The sequence below is a fragment of the Chanos chanos genome, chromosome 8 (assembly GCF_902362185.1).
Source record: "Chanos chanos chromosome 8, fChaCha1.1, whole genome shotgun sequence".
Classification (NCBI taxonomy): domain Eukaryota; kingdom Metazoa; phylum Chordata; class Actinopteri; order Gonorynchiformes; family Chanidae; genus Chanos; species Chanos chanos.
This window is the reverse complement of record NC_044502.1, coordinates 26,617,505-26,636,509: the sequence shown is the minus strand read 5'-3', so window position 1 is coordinate 26,636,509 and position 19,005 is coordinate 26,617,505. Positions and strand designations below refer to the sequence as shown.

Below are 19,005 nucleotides of genomic sequence, written 5' to 3'. Positions count from 1 at the left end.
CCTCCAGCACGCACATGTGCAAGCAAATCTCCATGCTAACTCATTTCTATTTCAGACATGACTCCACTTATGACCCAAAATCTCCACACACACACACACGAACGCACACCCAGAAGTCATGGCATCTGCTTGCACCACACACACACGCACACACACACACACATCCATACACACAGAAGTCATGGCATCTGCCTATATCGAAGGAACACAGACCAGATCAGCACCCTTGGGACACGCGCAATTGCATACACTCCCTCACTCACTCACGCACACATACACACACACACACACACACACACACACACACACACATAGCATCTGCCTGACCTTAAGCCCAAATCAGTCCAGATCCCATAGGACAGAGAGACCAGCTCTTTGACACACACATACACCTCCCACTACAGCACACATACAACCTGCTTCCTCAGGGGAAATAATACCAGCCCTGTGTCTCTAATCAACCCACTCAGACACAAGAGACTTTGTGTGTGTGTGTGTGTGTGTGTGTGTGTGTGTGTGTGTGTAGCTGTGTCCAACATAGTCCAGTTTTGCAGCTGCTGCGAATGAGATTCCAGGTGAAAGAGGGTAACGGCATGAAAGAAAGGAGTCAAGAGGCAGCTGACCAAAGACAGTCTGAGAGTGAGCACTAGACTACAGTTGGTTATGGCACAGAAACCCTCCTCGAGTGTAATAAATTGCTCTTCAACTTTATTTAATCAAGCTCTGGAAAAGATTGTAGAAAATGTTGATGTACTGGGGAAATATTTGTTAGTCCCAAAGTGCCCTGGTCCATATTTACAGTATATGTTTTTGGGGTTTTTTATTCAATTAAAAATGCATTTGTCAGTTTAAAAAGTTACAAAACAATCCAGCATCCAGATTAAGCTTACAATTTGGACTCAAAACTCCAATCAAGCAACATTAGTCACATGGGCCCCCTGATGGAGCTGAGCTGAGTTTCACAGTGGAGCTAAAGTGGGCCTCACAGTGGAGCTGATATGGGCCTCTTGGTGGAGGTAATGTTGGCCCCTGATTGAGGCCAGAGTGACAGATGGAAGATGAAAGAGAGAGTCAGGGAAACAGCAGGAACAGAGAGAGAGAGAGATGAAGAAAAAAGGAGGTCGAAAGGTCAACAGAGCGACAGAGGGGAGGGAGGACATCCAACTTGTACTTGGAAAGGACAGATCGATAAATTTATCTGCTTCTTTTTCTCTCGTCCATCCTAAATCCCTCGCTTTTTTGTTCCAGATGGCAGCTGAGGGTGAGGCAGGGGGCGGCAGGTTCCTCAGAACAGACGACAACACATCAGGCCAATGGACAAAGAAACCCAAATATATACTCATGGGAGGAGGAAAGCTGGTTTGTGAGGTGCACCCAAGTACCAACAAGTGACATTGTAAATTAGGATCTTCTGTCAGAGATGGCTGTGGATGAGATTGTGGGTTGTGAAGCGTGTGGAGGCTGGGTTAGATTAAAGTTTTTATGAAAGATGTTTTTTTGTTTGTTTATTTGGGGTTTTTTTCATCAATTTGTCCTCAAAATAATTTTTATTCCAAAGAACACTAAGTTGCAACTGATTCAAGGTTCAAATGCAAATTGCACAACTGTTGTAAAATGTAAATGACCATATTACAGAAGTGATCCTGTGAATGCAGGAGCTTCTGTTCAGCTACAGAAAACCAACCAAACAAAAGACCTTTGTCAGAGATCATAAAAAACACCCAAAGTACAAGACAAAAATAATTCTCCACATGCATCTCTGATATTCTGCCACCAGTGCACACGGTTCTTGTCAGCTTCTTGGAAGAATGGTGATTTTATAGTTGTTTTTGTTGCTGAAAAGCAAACATCTTTGAAAAAAAATCCACAGGGCACTGTAAGATTTATTGCTGTGCTGGTGTTTCTGGCTGGATGTCGGGGAACTCCATATACCAGTGGTGTTGAGAACTGACTCTGACCGTTTTTGGTTCAAGATTCCTTTGGTTTAAGATTTCACTTCAGATTCCTCTGAAGTGATGAAAGATTTTGGACAAAGTTTATTTCAAATTTAGTCTTTCCATTCACTTCCAGTATCATCAAAGCCACACCAAAAGGTATGCTACAACATTTCTGAATCATTTATCTGATCTAACACCTGTCACAACAAAAGGTTCAATTTATAACTGAATGAAACTTCTAGTTCACAATAATTATGTTTAAGGAATTTTGTACCACAGTTAATCTAAACAGTACTTAAAAATTCAGAGCAGTATCCCTAATCCCAAGACACAAAAATCATAATACAGGCCACTGAAGAAAATTTTCACACTGACATTTTGTGGATATATCGATTTCTGTATCTATCACAAAATGCTGATTTAAAAAAAAAAACATGCAGCCAGAGATAGACAACACCCAGAAATGATATCACTCTGGGTTATGGACAGCTTTTTTCTTCTCTGTGGAGAAGCATCGTGGTAATGAGATAACCAGATACATCACTGACACAGACATACAGAGTATTAATCATATATTTTTTCTCTGTGGAGATGCAGCATGGTAATAAGATAACCAGATACTTCACTGACACAGACATATAGAGTATTAGTCTGAAGCACAGAGCCAAAGACACACAACACTTTTGTATGTTGGAATGAAAGCGTGAAGGAAACAGATGTGCTGACCGATTTTAACCACCCCATTCTGACTGAGCTCACAAATGGCAAAAATACAGATTTCTTTATTTCAACCGAACTGCTTTGAGGAGAGAACCATTGTCATCTAAACGTCAACACTTTTTCCTGAAACCGCAGCTTCATCTTGCTACATTATGACTGTCACTGGCATGATGTGACAGATGTTATTGTGGTAGCTGATTTACTTAGACCACACAGATACAATTATGCCCCCTAGTGGCAAATAAAGTAAGAACAACTTCTCAAGCTTTAGTGAGTGCACTTAAACCTTTGAGGATGCTGAGGAGAGATCTTCAAGTGGGGAGATTTGACTTCATCTTTATCTTACAGACACAAAACATCAATCACATCTGGCAGCAAAGTGCATCTATGTGAATTATTTTTACAGTATTCTCTCTCATTTCTTTCTTAGGATCCTCAACAACTGTATCAGTGCTCAACTCAAACCTCAATGCTTAGGAACAAGACCCAATACATTATCATAAACTTTTCATTCATTTAGAAGCAGGAAAACAATACCATTTGAGTGTAATGAAGGTGATTATCAACAACTTGAGAGTGTGTAATAACACCTGTACCCTGCATTTTTCAGGTACAAACCGAGGGCCACTCTTAAATACCAAACGTGAAGGTGTGAGGCAACAATAAATCTATGACAAAATCAATCCATAAGATCAACTCACAGTAAACGCTCGGGAAATGGATGTACAAAAACAGCTCAGGTCAATTCATTACAAACACATGACTCTACCAGGCAGCACCTTGTTGTTTTATTAATGACTGCAGTAAGACTTTAATTAACCGGAATATTCTCTGGGGTCTACTGCAACTTTTTTTTAAGATTCCTTTACAACATCACAGACTCTCCCAAGTCAAATGATGTGCATTAAACAGTAAGCTGTTTCAGTTTAGAGTAACTTCAACAAAAGAACCACTTGAAGACGGCAACATTTATGAATAAGACACTTTATTTACATGTTTTCCTATGACTTCCAATCCAGGGGAAGTTTACCCTTTTTGTGTTGTGGTGTCACCTCAACACATACCTCTCTGTTAGCTAGCGTCCAAGACGGTTTTTCAAACCAAATGCTTGAAATTTTAGGGGGGCCTCTTTTTCATGAAAAAGCCTTGTTTTCTGTAACTACACATCTAACTTTTTTTTTTTATCAGTGATTTCAAAACAAAGAGGCAGTAGTCATAATGGGCCCCTGTCTTCTCTGGTGTAACTTCCCAGTTAACAAAAATGTGCCACATGAGGGAAAACATATTTATCCCACATTTTTTAATCCATCAATCCTCTCCCTTTTTCATGATCAAAAACAAGTCAAAAATCAGTTGTGCCAATGTGAGCTGTTCTGTATGTCTAGTCCCACTGAGCATGAGGTACAGTTTGATATGGTGTTCTTAAACAGCTCATAACAGAAGCATGACTTCATCCTGTGCTGGCTCTAACATATAAAGCATTTGCTGAAGCCTGCAGCTAACTAAAACGTGATTAGTGAACATTGTAAACCACTGCTCTGCGTCTTTTCTGTGTGCGCGCGCGCAAGTGTCTGCTTGCTGATAATAGAGTCTGGACACAGCCTGGGTTCTTGTTTCTTTTCAGAATGATATCTTTTGCTTTTCATCTGCATGGCTTTCTTTCTTTTTAACACAGCCCCAATGAGGAAGCTTATAACAGTGAGCCAAATGGATATTACATTAGACTATGATCTGCTGGAGTATTAGGAAGAAAATAAAATAACAGAGCTGGGGAGCACCCTCTCTTTCTCTCTCTCTCTCACACACACACACACACACACACACACATACTCATTAACACTATTTGTTCATATGGTTCATATAAAACAAGTTTCTCTTGACTCCTATGATCAAATGTCCTCTTTGATTTGTAACACATTATAAAATTTGGCTGGGTGTACAGCTCACCTGTTGGTCATGGGGGGAAAAAAAGCCCATATCAACAGCAACCAAATCACTGATACTGTTCAACACATTACAACACATTGACTGAATGGCAATTCTTCAAGGTTTCATAAAGAACTGTGCAACTCCTCCACAGTCCAATAACGTCCTGTCTTTGTGCAGGTTATTGGGAAAAAAAAACTTACATAAATTGAAAGAAAAAAAATGGTTGTCTGGTTGCTAAAGCAGCACACTTCAGCTACCACTGTGTTGCTCAGAGTAACCGTTTTCCGACAGTAATATCGACACGGGGGGGGGGGGGGTGGCATGGTTCGGCCCGCTATAATGTGGGTCGCCCGTTCACTTTGTCGTGCATGATGGTGAGCGCCCCCGTGGCAAACTCCCTGAGGACCTGCAGCGTGTCCCTCTGCAGCTGTAAGGACTCCCGCACAAACTCCTGCTGTGTCTCGGCCAGCTGCTGCACAGACTCGGCCAGCAGTTCCAGAGAACGGGACACCGTCTCCAGCAGAGCGTTGGTCGTGTGCTGCTCCTGCACACTCAGAGTCGCACTCCGCAAAAGGTGCTCACGAGAACCGCTCAGCTCCGTAGGTCGGTCGTGGGGCGGGGTTACAGGAACGCGGGCGTGGCCAGGCGGCAAAGACACACACCCCTTAACAGCACTAATTACTGGTCCGTCATCGTGAGCAACAGAGTTAGTAGGGGTCGCCAGAGAGGATGATGGGAGTACGTTGTCATAGTGATCCTCGTCAGAGTCCATTAGGTGGGAATCAGGGTCTGGGATAAGATGGGATTAGAGGTTAGAATAACTAAACATGAACACAAGAACAGATTTGTATGAAAGCCGCATTTACAAAAAAAAAAAAAAAAACAGTTCTGTACAGCTTTGTATGACTATTAAATACTACATATGCAAATGTTGGCAAGTTCTGTGTACTGTAAGTTTATCACCTTTAGAATGAATACAAGAATAATAACCATGAACAAATTAGTCAAATTTGCTCCAAAACAGCAATAAACGTCAACTGAGCCATAAAGTACGAATGCAAGGACTTTTCGATTTGTGTAAATATGCAACCTTATGATATTTATTCATCATGTATTACTCTTTGGCAATAAAGGCGTTATCAAGCGGTTCATTTAAAAACATGTACATGATGTCACTCTAGTATTCCAGTGTGTAAACCGTCTCTGGCATGAGCCTCTGTCAATGAACATTCAAGTACACAGCTGACCATGCATATAAAACACACAGAACAGTCTGACATGTATACAACTGACACCAGTATAGACAAATAATGTTCTCAACTCATTTGCTAAAGAAAACCTGCACACGGACCCTACAGTGTTTCTACAATCTTTCACATTGCTAAACTGTCACGATATCATGTTTTTAAAAAAAAAAAAAAAGAAAAAAAAAAGCACCATGTGCCTCTAGTGTCGGTCATTCAGTCATTAAGTGGGCAGCTGAGGACATTACAATCTCAAAACATAAAAATAAGCGTTTAACTGAGGCAAAATCAGTTAAGTCACTTAAAAGTGGTTAAACTAACAACATTCGTAACACTCCGTCAAACTGTCATCAAACAGCTCAACAGCCCCTTGAGAAAAATGCTGAGAGTGTGTCTGTATACAAATGTGTGTTTACCGTCATTAGTGGGTACTTCATACTGTGTGTCATATGATGACTGGGACGAATCTCCTGCAATAAAACAAGTGAGATATTAGTGGGCTGACACTATGACAACCCCATTGGCATTTTTTCATGGCTGTAACATTGCTGTATTGTAAAGATTGGGAGATATGACTCTTAAACATTATGTCAATGTCCTTCAAACCCTCCTGGAGATGCAGCTGTCAGCACTTCTTCTTCTAATTCAACGTTTGACCTGCTTGCTGCAAGACACAAGAGGGCCAGTGAAAAAGGCAGTCGAAGAGCGTATCCACTTACTGGAGCCGACACTGGGTACCATGTTCTCCAGCACATTTGCTGTTCCCTGGGCTGGTATTGAGCCTGGTACACCCAGGGTGCCAGCAGGAGGTGGTGGCATGATTCCTGGCACATCAACCCCTCCCCCCGGTGAGCTGTGAATGGATCCCAATCCCATGATTCCCAAGTCCTCTTCATCGTTGTCGTCCTCCTCATCCTCCACGACCACACCCACACTGGCAGACCAGTGCTCTGGGCCCTGCTTGGGATCCGGTTCCAGGATCTGATGGACGATGTTCTCTGTGGGCGAGAGCTCAGTGGTCAGGCGCGCGTGCCGTTGCAGTAAACCTTTGGATCGCAGGGCGGCGACCTTTCGCTTGGTGTCGCATTTGAGGTCAGACCATTTCTTGATGACCTCAATGACCTCTCTCTCACACTCGCCGATCTCATTGACACGAGCAGTGATTTCAGCCCATGTTCGTTTCTTCAGCTCACCCGGAACCCCGTGGTTAAACTTCCCTGAGGGTAAAAAGACACACACACAAACAATGATCCCAAAACAACCAGAAAGACGGAAAAAAACATTTTACTTTTCTTCTCTGCTCTTTGGGCACGCAGGGTTAATTCTCCAATAATGTTAGTCAGGCACAAAGTCATAATTCATAACAAGATGAAAATTAATACTTATTTTTGCCTTAACGGAATATTACAAATGCTGTAAAGAGAGCAGAAAACTGAAGAAGTGCTGTATGTTTAAGTCAGCATTAAAAAAAACCCACAATGAGTAAGATCTGTATGGTTTGGTTTAGAAATGCGGAGTATTAGTAGACAATGAAAGTGAACAGCTGAGTGTTGCCTTCACAGAAGATGATTCTGGGGGAGAAGAGTGAAGTCACAAAGATAACAAATGAAACCATTACTATGGCAATATAAGTCACAGGGACCATTGCAAATCTAACCTCAAAAGTTCTCAGTAACTCACCAGGCTTTTCCATCATACATCTGAATTCTTTTCAGGTGCTTTTCCACAAACAAACAAAACAAGACACATTTTCCTCAAACGACCTAAACCACACCGAGTACAGTGACTGTCATTAGGAGTAGTAGATGTCTTGAATTTCATTTTTTCAAATGTCAAATGTGTAAAGAATCAGAACTATTTCTTATGAGTGTAATCCAATTCATATTACTCCCTTTACTATTAGTCCTTAAGGCAAAATGCAAAGCTATTTTTGTTTGGTCAGCCAGCTGGAGTCATGCAATAACATATTCAAATAACTTCATTAAACTTCATGGAAAGAAAACTTCAAAAAGTTAGTAACCACTGCTCTATTGAATCACCCTGAGAAATCTATTATGAGAAGTTATGTGTTACAACACAGCAAAATACGAAGAAATATAGTGAGCTTCCTATTTAAATCCACATCAACAGATTCCAGACCCGGACAGGATTAGACATTTTTCATCACCCCATGCATTAACATACCAAGTGCGTTCTTAATTTGAAATAAATGTATTAGTTACTAAACTGTAACGACACCTGTCAATCCCAGAGATTGTTCCATGGGACTCACTGGGTTAGGTTCTGAGTTTAGACCATTCGGGTAAACACTGCTAAAATAAAATACTCACCCACCACTATGTGCCGGTTCTTGCGGACTTCATCCAGCAGGATGTGCACCTCGCTGAAGGTGAAGCGCGCTTTCCTCTTCTTGAAGCGCGAGACGCTATCCTTACTGTAGTGGAAAGAAGCCGACATCCTCTTCATGGGATGTCGCCCTCCCTCCCTCTGTCAAATAGCGTGGTTGCCTTCATGGATACACGTTACATGCAAAATTCATCAGAGAGAATTAAGACTGTCAAGTCACATTTTGTTAGGCTGAATATTAAAGTGGTTACAGTTAGTATACTGTGGTTTGCTCTCTCTCTCTCTCACACACACAAAGAAAAAAAGGACGAACGGACAACATCTGACCTAGAACTCCTTTTCATACGACAAGTATGTTTATCTGCCTTTAAAATTATGCTCTTTTGAAATATCTTTGTTCAGTAAGTTGAATCGCTCAAGTTTAGCTGTACAATGCTCTCGGGAACCTCTTCATACTGTTTCTTATACAGTATATCTCAATTTAACACCATGATTAAAGCTTCAAAAGCCAGGGAACGGGACATCATTCAAATCCGAAGATGCACTGTGTAGCTGGTGAGTTTTAGCATTAACAGCAAAACTCATTCATTCGTTCGTTTTCTCCCGACGTCCAAGTTCTACTGTGTCTTTGTGTAACTACGTTGCACCTCACCTCACGCGAGGGCAGTTGTAAGCATGCAGCCTCGCGCGACAGAGCGCCATTATAGTTGGTTTGGACTAGCTACACAAAACTAGCTAACGTTAGCTGGCTACAATAAAACACAACATGAACAAATCGAGGCATGCACATATACTGTCAACACTATGTGTTAAAATGTTTCACGCTGAACCATACGTTGTGACGGAGCATGAAAGAGTTCAACAATTCCGCTGATTATTTTGCACCATGGCTACGTTGTTTTAATTTCAACAATAAGTTGTCTTGTCTGGCTAACTAACTAGCTATTTAGGAAAGAGTCACTATATACTGCCATAAGAGCACATACTCTGCTTGCTAGTTCCATAACTCCAGCCACACCTTAATGAGCCCAAAGTCATTTAACCCCCATAAACAACAGTCACCTTTTAAATTTACCTTGAAGTAGAACAACTGTGACCATCTGCGTTGCGGATATAAACCCAGATATTTCGTACGCAGCAGCATGCGCTGCGCAGGCTCCGTATGTCTCCCACCCTCTAAGCTCTCCATGGCACAGACTGGGTGCAGTACCGACACTGACCACAACAGATGAGCTATGGCGCTGTTGCATACCTAACCTCATGAGTGTAACAGCAGCCACGAGTTTAGCTAGTTCTTGCTGCTTCGGTCTGAGAGAGACTTCTTAAAGCAACCGGTAGTTATGAGCTTAAGATTAATTTTACAAATATTTTAAAAGCTTCAATCTACATCATATATATTATTTAGTAGTCTGTAAATCTGTAACATGTATAAAATGGTTAACCAGGGAACAGCTGAATATTACAAGACTTACAAATCTTCAATTTTAAGTCCATATATAGACATACGTTGAGTATAAATGACAGACAAATTACAGGTTATGACTCTTTCATTTATTCAGTAAAAATATAACAGTGAGCATTCCACAGACAGTAACTGTATTTTTTTTTTTCATAGCAACCTCGACGTAGTTGCTGCCCACTGCTGGGCACCGATGGCTTGACGTAGCGATGACATTTGTTTTAGTAATTATTACTTTGTGCTGTGTACCCTGCTGTGATTATCTGGGGGGGCTCGAGTGAGAGAGTCTAGCTGTTACTCATGGTAGGTATTTCGCTACCTTAAAAGTTGCTGTGTCATTAAAAAAAAAAAAGAAAGAAAGCAAAAAAAAACACCAAAAGGTAACAAAAGCAAGTCCTTATGGCACTAAAAATGTAACATGAAGAAGCTAACATTATAAAAAACAATGTTTCTGCCAGAGACGTGCAAGAGTTTTGATTGGGTTGCAAAAATGCATTGGCTTGATGGTCTTGGCATCAGTGCGGACGTTCTGTTGCTCACGAGTACATTGTTAGCTGGAGCCACTGCAGAGAGAGGAGGTTATGTTACCCAACGTTACTTAACAGAATGATGTAGTTACAGAGAACTGTTTATGAAAGCTAAATGTAAATGGTGCATGTAACCTCTAAATCTGTAACATAAATCTGTCAAAGTCATACCTCCTGGATGTTGACTCTGATGGTGCCATTGCTGTCCTTGTCCAGGGTTTTGAAGGCACCTGGAATAGTGGGTTTGACTAGATGAGCGCTTTTATTTTACATCACAAGACCAAGTGAAATTTCTTTTGTTTTGACTAAATGACTCATGAGTTACTCACTCTCACACTCACACACACACACACACACACACACACAAGTTATTCCATTCCATTCCAAACCCTCTCTCAGAACTCTGACAAGTGAAAAAACAAACTCCTCTATATCTATTTGTGGAACAACCACCTATCCAGTCCTTCAAGATGAGAACCAAAGCAGAGCTTGACTGAAAGGCATGAAAGCAAGTGAATTAGTGTTACATTCTAAACAACCACTCCATTCCTGTCTTGTGCAGATCTTTACCAAGACCAGATGGAAACGAGACGTCTTGACAGTTGCCTTCAGTCACCCAAATCTATATTGGAAGCAATTTTCAGGAAGAAAGGGGATGTACGGAGAACATTTTACCATCTGGGAATGGGGCTAGTGAATCCCTGGTATTCTGTTTCCTGCTTAGTGTGGAAACCACGTGGTGTGGAACTTCACAAAAAAAGACTATGTACTCACGACACATTGCGTCCAATCTCACAAGACAGCCGATGTAGTTATCGAAGTCCATGTTTCCGTCCTCATCGCTATATCTGCGGATGATCATCTGGAAGAGCTGGTCATTCAGTGGGAAACCTGGATGATAAAACATTAGACCCAGTCAGAACACAGGGAGCAAAGGTACACGGCCCCACTTCCAAACATTGACATACAGTTTAACAGAACACAGGATAACAGAACAAATGAGTACAAAGCTAGGCCACGGCAGCCAATGCAAATACAGATACACATGACATCCAATGAGGGCAAAGCAGTCTTTTAAAAAGGATGAAGTGACTTATAAATATATGTAACATGATTACCAAGTTCACCGAGAAATGGATTTTGTTTGTGTGCTCCCGCATGACGAGCACATACTATCAACGGATAAAGGGAGAACAAACAGATGTGTGATGACCGACTTCATGTCAGAGTTTTGGCTGAGGTCAGAAGATTAAGTGACATGGGTGGGTACCTGCAGCTCTAAAAGCGTTGGGCAATTCATCTGCTCCGATCACACCCGAATGGTCTGTGTCGTAAGTTTTATACACACCCTACAGCAGAGAGAGACAGAGACAGAGAGATTTAAGCAGAGAATTTGACACAGAGAGCAGATTTCTTCACACCCTGCAACATGGAACAAACGCACTCACATAAACAGATAAACAATACAGGGAGGATCCATCTTAAGATCTTGATTAAGTTTTGCATGGTTATGATGATTTAAAAGGGACTTGAAGTTTGCACATTTGCACATTTTGGCTAATGCCAAGACCCAAAATGCAGAGGGCCTAGGGAAGAGTAGATAAGTTGAAACAGGTGGGGTCCAGTCGAGATGTCCTGTCTTAAGCTGACAGACACTGCTTTAAGTCCCGGAGGAAAAAAGGGCCAAGAGTGGCGTCTGGACTCACCTGCCATTTCTTGATGTTGTTCCACAGATGTTTAAACTCGTGGAAGCCCAGTTTGCCTGTGCTGTCGCTCTGAGAGGAAAAGAATTAAGTTCAACCACTTTCACAGACTGAGTTAGTTCATTTCCAGGGAACGAGGGGAAAGACTGATAGAAAAAGCAAAGAAAAAACAGTGGTGGTGGGGGAAGTGGAGGGGTGTATTACTGTTGTTTACAACAATTCAAGATAAACACATTTCCACATCTCATTTCCTAGTCCTTCCTTCCAGCAATTGTTAGCAGTTACAGAGTTATGAGGAAAGTACACGCATAGATACAGATCCCAGTATGATACATACTTTAGGCACAATTCTTAATGTCTGACTCTTATAATGCTACACTTCATTATCTCTGGGGGTGCTGTGGGGAGATGTGATCAAACAGTGCTGTTTACCATTAACAAATCGTATCAGAAGGCAGGGCGGTACTTCATCTAGCTACAGATTAAACAGTCAACGTAGGCAAAGCCCCAAACTGAGATTAGCACGGTGTCTCCCATGCCTGAGAGAGAAAGAAGTCTTTCAGCAGACAAAATCATGTTGATTTTGAATGACGTTTATGTTTAACAGGAGGGTAAGCATAAGGCAATGCATCTCTTGTGGTATCTTGTGTTGTACAGTCTCTTCCTCTTAAATGTGTCCAGTGCAGGAGGCTGTGAGAAAAGGATACATCCATAACAGCAACCATGCTTCTGCAGGACTCAATGGTGAAGCCGTCTGTCTTCAGATCAGAATCTACAACAAATTAAGTATTTATTACATGATATAAAGGAACTACAGCAAGTTAACACAAAACCACAAACACACATGCATATCATATATATATATATATATCAAAATATGTAAGCAGACACACATTGACCCAGATCCACTCCCATACCCACACAAACACGTCTCCAGGCAAGTAAACATAGATGACCATGTACACACACACACACACACACACACACAAACACAAAGTGAGCACACATTCGGAGGCTCAGAGGCTTACGTTTGCCAAGGATTCTGTTGAGGATGTTCATGAGTTCATTCGCGCTCACCTCCATATCCTGGTACACAGAAATACATCAGTGCTCCGATTATAACACATTAAACAACAGAGTTTCTACAGCACCAGGGCTGTGTGCCGACTTCAGTCAGTAGCATAAAAACCAAAATCATTTGTAGACTCTGCAAGACCATGCTAGCACAACTAGTAAACATGACAGGACATGTAGCTTTTCCATGCAAATGACAGATCAAGAGAGAGTATAACACTGAACCGCATGTCTGGTCATATTTGACATAGCTGAGATATTCCAATGTTTAGACAACTTATAGACCGCTGTAAAACAGAATGTGATGCAGCATACTGGAACATCTTAGCCGGGTCTTGGCAATGAGCAGCGGTGCTGCCAGAAAACTGGTGTGTGTTACGGCTCTGTATGTATGCCAGCAGGGAGGCTACTGTAGCAATATTTGTGCTGAGGTTCTTTTTTTTTTCTTTTTTTAATTCCGGTAATACGAGTTGATCAACAGACTCAAGGACAAGAATCGCAGATTCAGATCTTTAACTGGCATTTGAAGTTCACAGAAAATGTTGATCTGAACAGCGTTGGAATTTCAAACTGAAATCTCCAGGAGAAACATTTGAGATATCACTGAGACCTATCTGAGAAACATGAGCGTAAAGCTGGACTCACGTCTCCGGCAAGCTGCTGAAAGACTTTACGGAATTGCCGCTCTTCATCACTCTCGTGTGCTTCGGCATAGGCAAGTGGCCTGCGTGGAGGAGGCTATGGGGAACAATACACCACAATACCACAATTATACTTTCATATCAAATACAGTAACACTTTCATATCAAAACAATCTATGAAGAACTCAACCTATACTTTGATACTTGTGCTAACTCGAGCAAACAGAAACCTCCTACTGTGGGTAGACTTTTGTGAAGCACAGTTGTAATGTTTTTTAAGTGTTTGTGCTGAGCTTTGGGTGAGTTGAGACACGCTGTCTGTTAAGAAAGCTTTTAAACTGTAAGGTTAAATAAATTTAGTGCAATTAAGACTGGTGCACTAGTGCATAACATAATGAGGTAGCTGTCACTCACAGGATCAGAGGGTACAAACTGGCCTGGGTCGATGTTACTGTGGAAACAGGAGGTGGTAAGTCAAAAAAAAATCAATGACATTGTAAAGTACGAAGACCATGAGCAAATTAGAATCATATGTGTGGGTTCTTCCTGAGGGCAGAACTGAGTACTACAACCTAGGATATTTTCTCCACCAATACTGCCACACATCCACATTTATGCATGCATAAATACACACGGCGTACAACCTGCACTCCCTTTCCAGACCCATTAGAATTCAGGTGTGTAAACACAGACATTGACTCGCACACAAAACAAATCATGGATTAATTCATCCCAAAGTCCTTTGGTGACCAAACACCTATGTTAGCACATAAATTGCTGAAACATTCATGATGATGTAATCCAGTTACAGATTAGGGACCGTCTCGGAACCTTAAAGATATTACACTTTTATAATTGTAAAAAAAATTAGAAGAGGAGGAACACACACAATGCTGTCAGAAATAACGCTGACAACCATTCCCATACCAAAAAACAGACCGACCGACTCTTAAACACTCACTCACCTGACCACATCAATAATGCCTCCGATGAGTTTCTTGGCCAGAAACATTTTGGTTGGACTGAGCTGATCAAATTACTGCAAGAGAAATAGAAAAACGAAGTTATGTACTGCATCCTACACTGAACTGGTTTTGCATTGCCTCTACGCGTAGAGAATATTTGCAAATTGACCGCAAGCGTTATCTGTCAGTTCTTACTGCTGTCTCGAGAAATACCTCCGTCTGTCCTCGTCGTTACAAAGTTTCTGTATAAAACAAGATATTCCAAGTATGCGGATTCCTAGAACTACTCAAGCCTAACAAGTTCATAGGCGTTGGCTAGTAAAAACTGCCACACCCACTCCAGACATTTCCTTCATCCCTAAACATAATGCGAACCAGACAAACGAGAGAGAGATATTTGCATAGCCTTTTATTCAAACTTTAAGTAGCACTCAGGACAACTGCTACAGCCGCTAGTTCTGCTAGGTTTTTTTGCCCAAAGTTCCAAAAACAGCGACATACTCTGAGACGAATAACAGCTGCATCTGCTAACGTTACCATCTTACTTTCACTCTAGTCCAACGCGAGTTATGGGGTAACATGCGGGCTTTTGTCAACGAACTTGACGAAGTGGAGGTTTCGAAGAATTTCGACAGCTGTCTACTTTTTATTTTGATGTGAGGTTTCAAACGAAGTGCAGCCACTCAAGTTTGTAAACTAAAGCCTTTAGACGAGACAAGACAGGAATGCTAAGCTAATTGGCCTGTTCGGCTAGCTTGCGGGGTTCTGCTAATTTACCACTGTAAAAATTACAATTTAATTATCGGTAGCATTCGTAAAAGTTGCATTATAGTTAACGTTTGACCATGAGTTGAAAGAACTGTATTGAAAAATCAAAAATACTTACAAACGTTGGCAATTAGACAGGGATAGTACGCGACTCAGCCTACAAGGAAAAAGAATGCCGTCATAAACAAGCAAGGTGGAACTGCGTAACCTCGCTTGCAACGCTGGGAGGGACCATCCTATGGAGCATGCTCCCCAAGTCAGGCACTAGGAAGCTACGGCAAATTACCCGCAAACTCTTGTAATACATGTTAAACGACTTTAAATCATTAATCCTTTTTTCGCACGCTCGTTTTAATCTGCGGTGAACAGAAAACAGAGAATGTTCTGCAAACTGTGGAAGACGGCACATCATAAAATACACAAGGCAAAAAAGACATGTCTAAGACAAAAAAAATCATTGGTGAGACAACTTGGAGACAAAAACATCTGCTTGGTTCTAGCGTCAGTCGGCCAGGCGTGAGGCGGGCCAAATCATATTTGCACGATACCACTCAGAATTTGAACAGCAGTTTCATCAAATTGTTGTGGGGTACCTTCCTTACACTGGTTTCCATGGCAATCTGAATATGCACAGGTGATTCTTCGATGGCAGGAGTTAGCAGGAGTAAAGGTTATCATCAGAAATGTGATTCACTGCAGACTGTGTGTGAAACCACATTTAAAAACAATATGATTGAAGTTTGTAGAAGTTAGAACCTGACTGGTAAAACCAGTTAGATCAGATCTTAGAAATTTAAGTGTAAAGAAAGAGAGAGCAGCCATGAAAAACAGCTCTGTCTTTAGTCTAAGAGGAGAACCAAATCCAGTATGATCACTGAGATACATCCCCCATTGAATTTTTAGATTAACTATACATGTTTATTAGCATAAATACAGTAAACTATACCAATTACCATAAAGCAGCACACTTCCTCAGGAAAAAAAACCAAACATTTATACAGACTCTTCAGTTCTAATCACCTCTTTAAGTGTTATGACTAATAGATCTGGACAATGTGAGTGGGAGTGTGGATACCAGAAAAACAAGATGCAGAGAAAAAGAGTAATGACACAGACAATGAAGAGTGAGAATATCCTAGGATTCTTTCTCTTTTATTGATGGGACATGAGTCTGTGTGAGTGTCACTTCCTGCCAAGCATCAGAGGTGCTCGGATAACTTTGGGGACGTGTCGAATGGTGAGGGACACTCTTGTGCCCCGGGGTAAAACATCCCCCGCGTGACCGCCTGCACAGGAGAGGTTAGCTACACTGTCCGTCAGGGTATCTGTGATGACCTCGCGGATGCCATGGAGGTAACGCTCATACATATCACCCTGTAAGATCAGCAGACTTCGTTGCTGTAGCAACAATGACAGCACATAGCGACTCTCCTCTGTCTGAGGGACTTCCAACTGTGAGGGATAGAGACAGAAAAAGAGAGAGAGAGAGAGGAGTAGGAAGAAAGGATGGAAACAATTACTTCTACACCACAATTTGGACAGCCTCATCTTATTCCTAAACTCTTGTTTCATGCAGTTACCAAATAGGCCACACTGAAGTTTGTACACTAAAACTCCAAAGCAAGACAGGAATGCTAAGCTAACTGCCAAATTTAAACATTTTAAAGTGGTCATTTCTTTTTACCTGGCAAGCATGGTCACTCATTTCCAAGACACTAATAACGGAGTGAGTAATGTTTATCTTATGGAGCTCCAGAGAATGTAGGATTTGAACATGAGATGTGTTTATCAGATGTATTCACTAAGAAGTGTGGTATTATTTGCTTCCATTATAAACTTTTATTAATTATGCTATTACCTTTAGGAAGAGTTTTGTTTAAAAAAAAAAAGATTTATCTGCATGAATAATAACATGAGAATAGTGAGGTTTGCTTTCAGTGAAGTCGGGATGGGTTTTCACACTGTACCTCTGTTTGACTGATAGGTCTGTAGAAGTCCAGTAATGTGTGTGAGCCCAAGCTAATGGTGGTCACTGTGGGGTGATACATTGGCCCATCCTCATGAGGCTGAGAGATGGAGAGGGAGAGAGAGAGAGAGAGATGGAGAGAGGTGGGGGTTGGAAAAGGACAGTAAGATGGAGGGTGGAAAATAATGAAAGTGAAAAGAGATGTGGGGTGTGAGAGAGAAAGAGAAAGTGAAAGCAAAATTGGTTCTTAATCCTTATAGCACTCCTTGTTCTCTCTGTACATTAAGATTTCGTTCATGCATTTTACCATAAAACATATTTACCATAATACCTTCCCCTGGTTTGTACTCATTCACCAACACATGATTTGCTGTCTTCCCAGCAAATGCACCGAGGGCTGATATTTTCTCTGTGTATTTGAGCAACCAATCAGGAAGCTTCTCTGCAAACATTCCCTTCTGATGGGGCAATCCACCTGTATAGCGACAAAGCATTCTGTTCACCTATCTGTCTATGGCAAAACACAGATTTGCAACTTTTCACAAGTTTTTTAGAAGTATCCTTCAGACCATAAAATAAATCATTAAAATAATGTCATGCACAAATTTGTACAAACATCAAAAACACAGACCCCAGTTTTGTAGTCTCCTCCTAGACAACTGTGTCCACTTTGGTTTTGGGGCATTGTACACCTAGAACATGGACAGGTTGGTGGAAAGGGCCAGAATAATACCATGACCAGTGATTTGCATGGTAAGTAATAGCAACTATAAGGTTCCAGTGACTGAACCGTTTAATTAAAATGGACAATAACAAAGATGTTATTCAGAATGGAACCACTCAACTGCTCTACCACACCAGAGCAAAATTTAAATTGCTGTAGCATTCCATTTATAAAAAAATAAAAATATTTCGGCAGTTTTGGCCTCAGTTTATCGTTTATATCCTGGCAATTCATTTATGTTGTCTATGATTTCTACCTGTTGTAAAAGATATTCCTCTTCCGTCTCAGTTATGAAGTCAGGTATGTAGTATACAGTAGGTGGTGCCTATTGGCAGAAGGACAAAAATACACATAGCTTATTTTAAAATATCATAATTATTGTAACGAACAGCTGTGGATACAATATACTTTAATAATCTAAGCATATTTATATACTAAAGAGACCTGAAAACAGCTCGGACGCGAAAGAAACTCACATTTTTCAGGATGTACTTCTCCAATTCATCTGAAATCTGGCTGGGATGTGCCATGCCGCAAGGTGTCGTAGGAATACGGTTATTTATCGGCGTTTAACAAATGTAAATAAGCGCTGACAGTGGATCGTGCCAGTTGTGACTTTGAACATCTGTCCATTAAACGCGGCCTGGGATAACATTTAATAAATTCAATGAACACATATAAAACTTCCACTCCATGCGCATCAGAGTTGTAATTTGGCCACTTATTCAACAAGCTGACTCAGTCAGAGGTGAGAGAAAATATTGCCCTGACAATTTCTCCATGGGATAACATACAGTACGCATTCTTCCGCTTCTTCTTGTTCTACGTGTTGTATGGTGGCCGTAACCATTGTTACGTGCATTACCGCCACCTACTGAATTGGAGTGTGCAGTGGCGACAGATGAGGATTGTCTGTCCCCGTGCCGAACGGTAACGAAGGAAACTGTGCCGAGCATATGAATTTATAAAAGGGCGCTCTTCAAAATAGCTTATGAAAGCAAC

At 41.2% G+C, this 19,005-nt stretch overlaps 3 protein-coding genes across 3 annotated transcripts; all 3 read right to left on the bottom strand.

Annotated features, from left to right (window-relative positions):
- Window positions 1–4,920: 4,920 nt before the first annotated feature.
- LOC115819189 (nuclear apoptosis-inducing factor 1) lies at window positions 4,921–8,287 on the bottom strand. The gene is made up of 4 exons (XM_030782746.1): window positions 8,161–8,287; window positions 6,550–7,047; window positions 6,247–6,300; window positions 4,921–5,375 (listed from the first exon to the last, which is right to left on the bottom strand). Exons 1-4 carry the CDS (start codon window positions 8,285–8,287, stop codon window positions 4,921–4,923), a joined length of 1,134 nt encoding a protein of 377 aa, XP_030638606.1.
- A 1,418-nt stretch (window positions 8,288–9,705) lies between these two features.
- Window positions 9,706–15,513, bottom strand: capns1a (calpain, small subunit 1 a). Its single transcript, XM_030781401.1, has 11 exons — window positions 15,432–15,513; window positions 14,546–14,619; window positions 13,995–14,031; window positions 13,585–13,677; window positions 12,894–12,951; window positions 12,573–12,637; window positions 11,869–11,937; window positions 11,433–11,511; window positions 10,937–11,053; window positions 10,334–10,392; window positions 9,706–10,198 (listed from the first exon to the last, which is right to left on the bottom strand). Exons 2-11 carry the CDS (start codon window positions 14,590–14,592, stop codon window positions 10,172–10,174), a joined length of 651 nt encoding a protein of 216 aa, XP_030637261.1. The 5' UTR covers window positions 14,593–14,619; window positions 15,432–15,513; the 3' UTR covers window positions 9,706–10,171.
- A 972-nt stretch (window positions 15,514–16,485) lies between these two features.
- On the bottom strand, window positions 16,486–18,764 carry alkbh6 (alkB homolog 6). Its single transcript, XM_030782611.1, has 6 exons — window positions 18,480–18,764; window positions 18,260–18,328; window positions 17,911–17,971; window positions 17,603–17,754; window positions 17,281–17,379; window positions 16,486–16,765 (listed from the first exon to the last, which is right to left on the bottom strand). The coding sequence occupies exons 1-6, from the start codon at window positions 18,531–18,533 to the stop codon at window positions 16,496–16,498; spliced, it is 705 nt and encodes a 234-aa protein (XP_030638471.1). The 5' UTR covers window positions 18,534–18,764; the 3' UTR covers window positions 16,486–16,495.
- Between the last annotated feature and the right edge of the window lie 241 nt (window positions 18,765–19,005).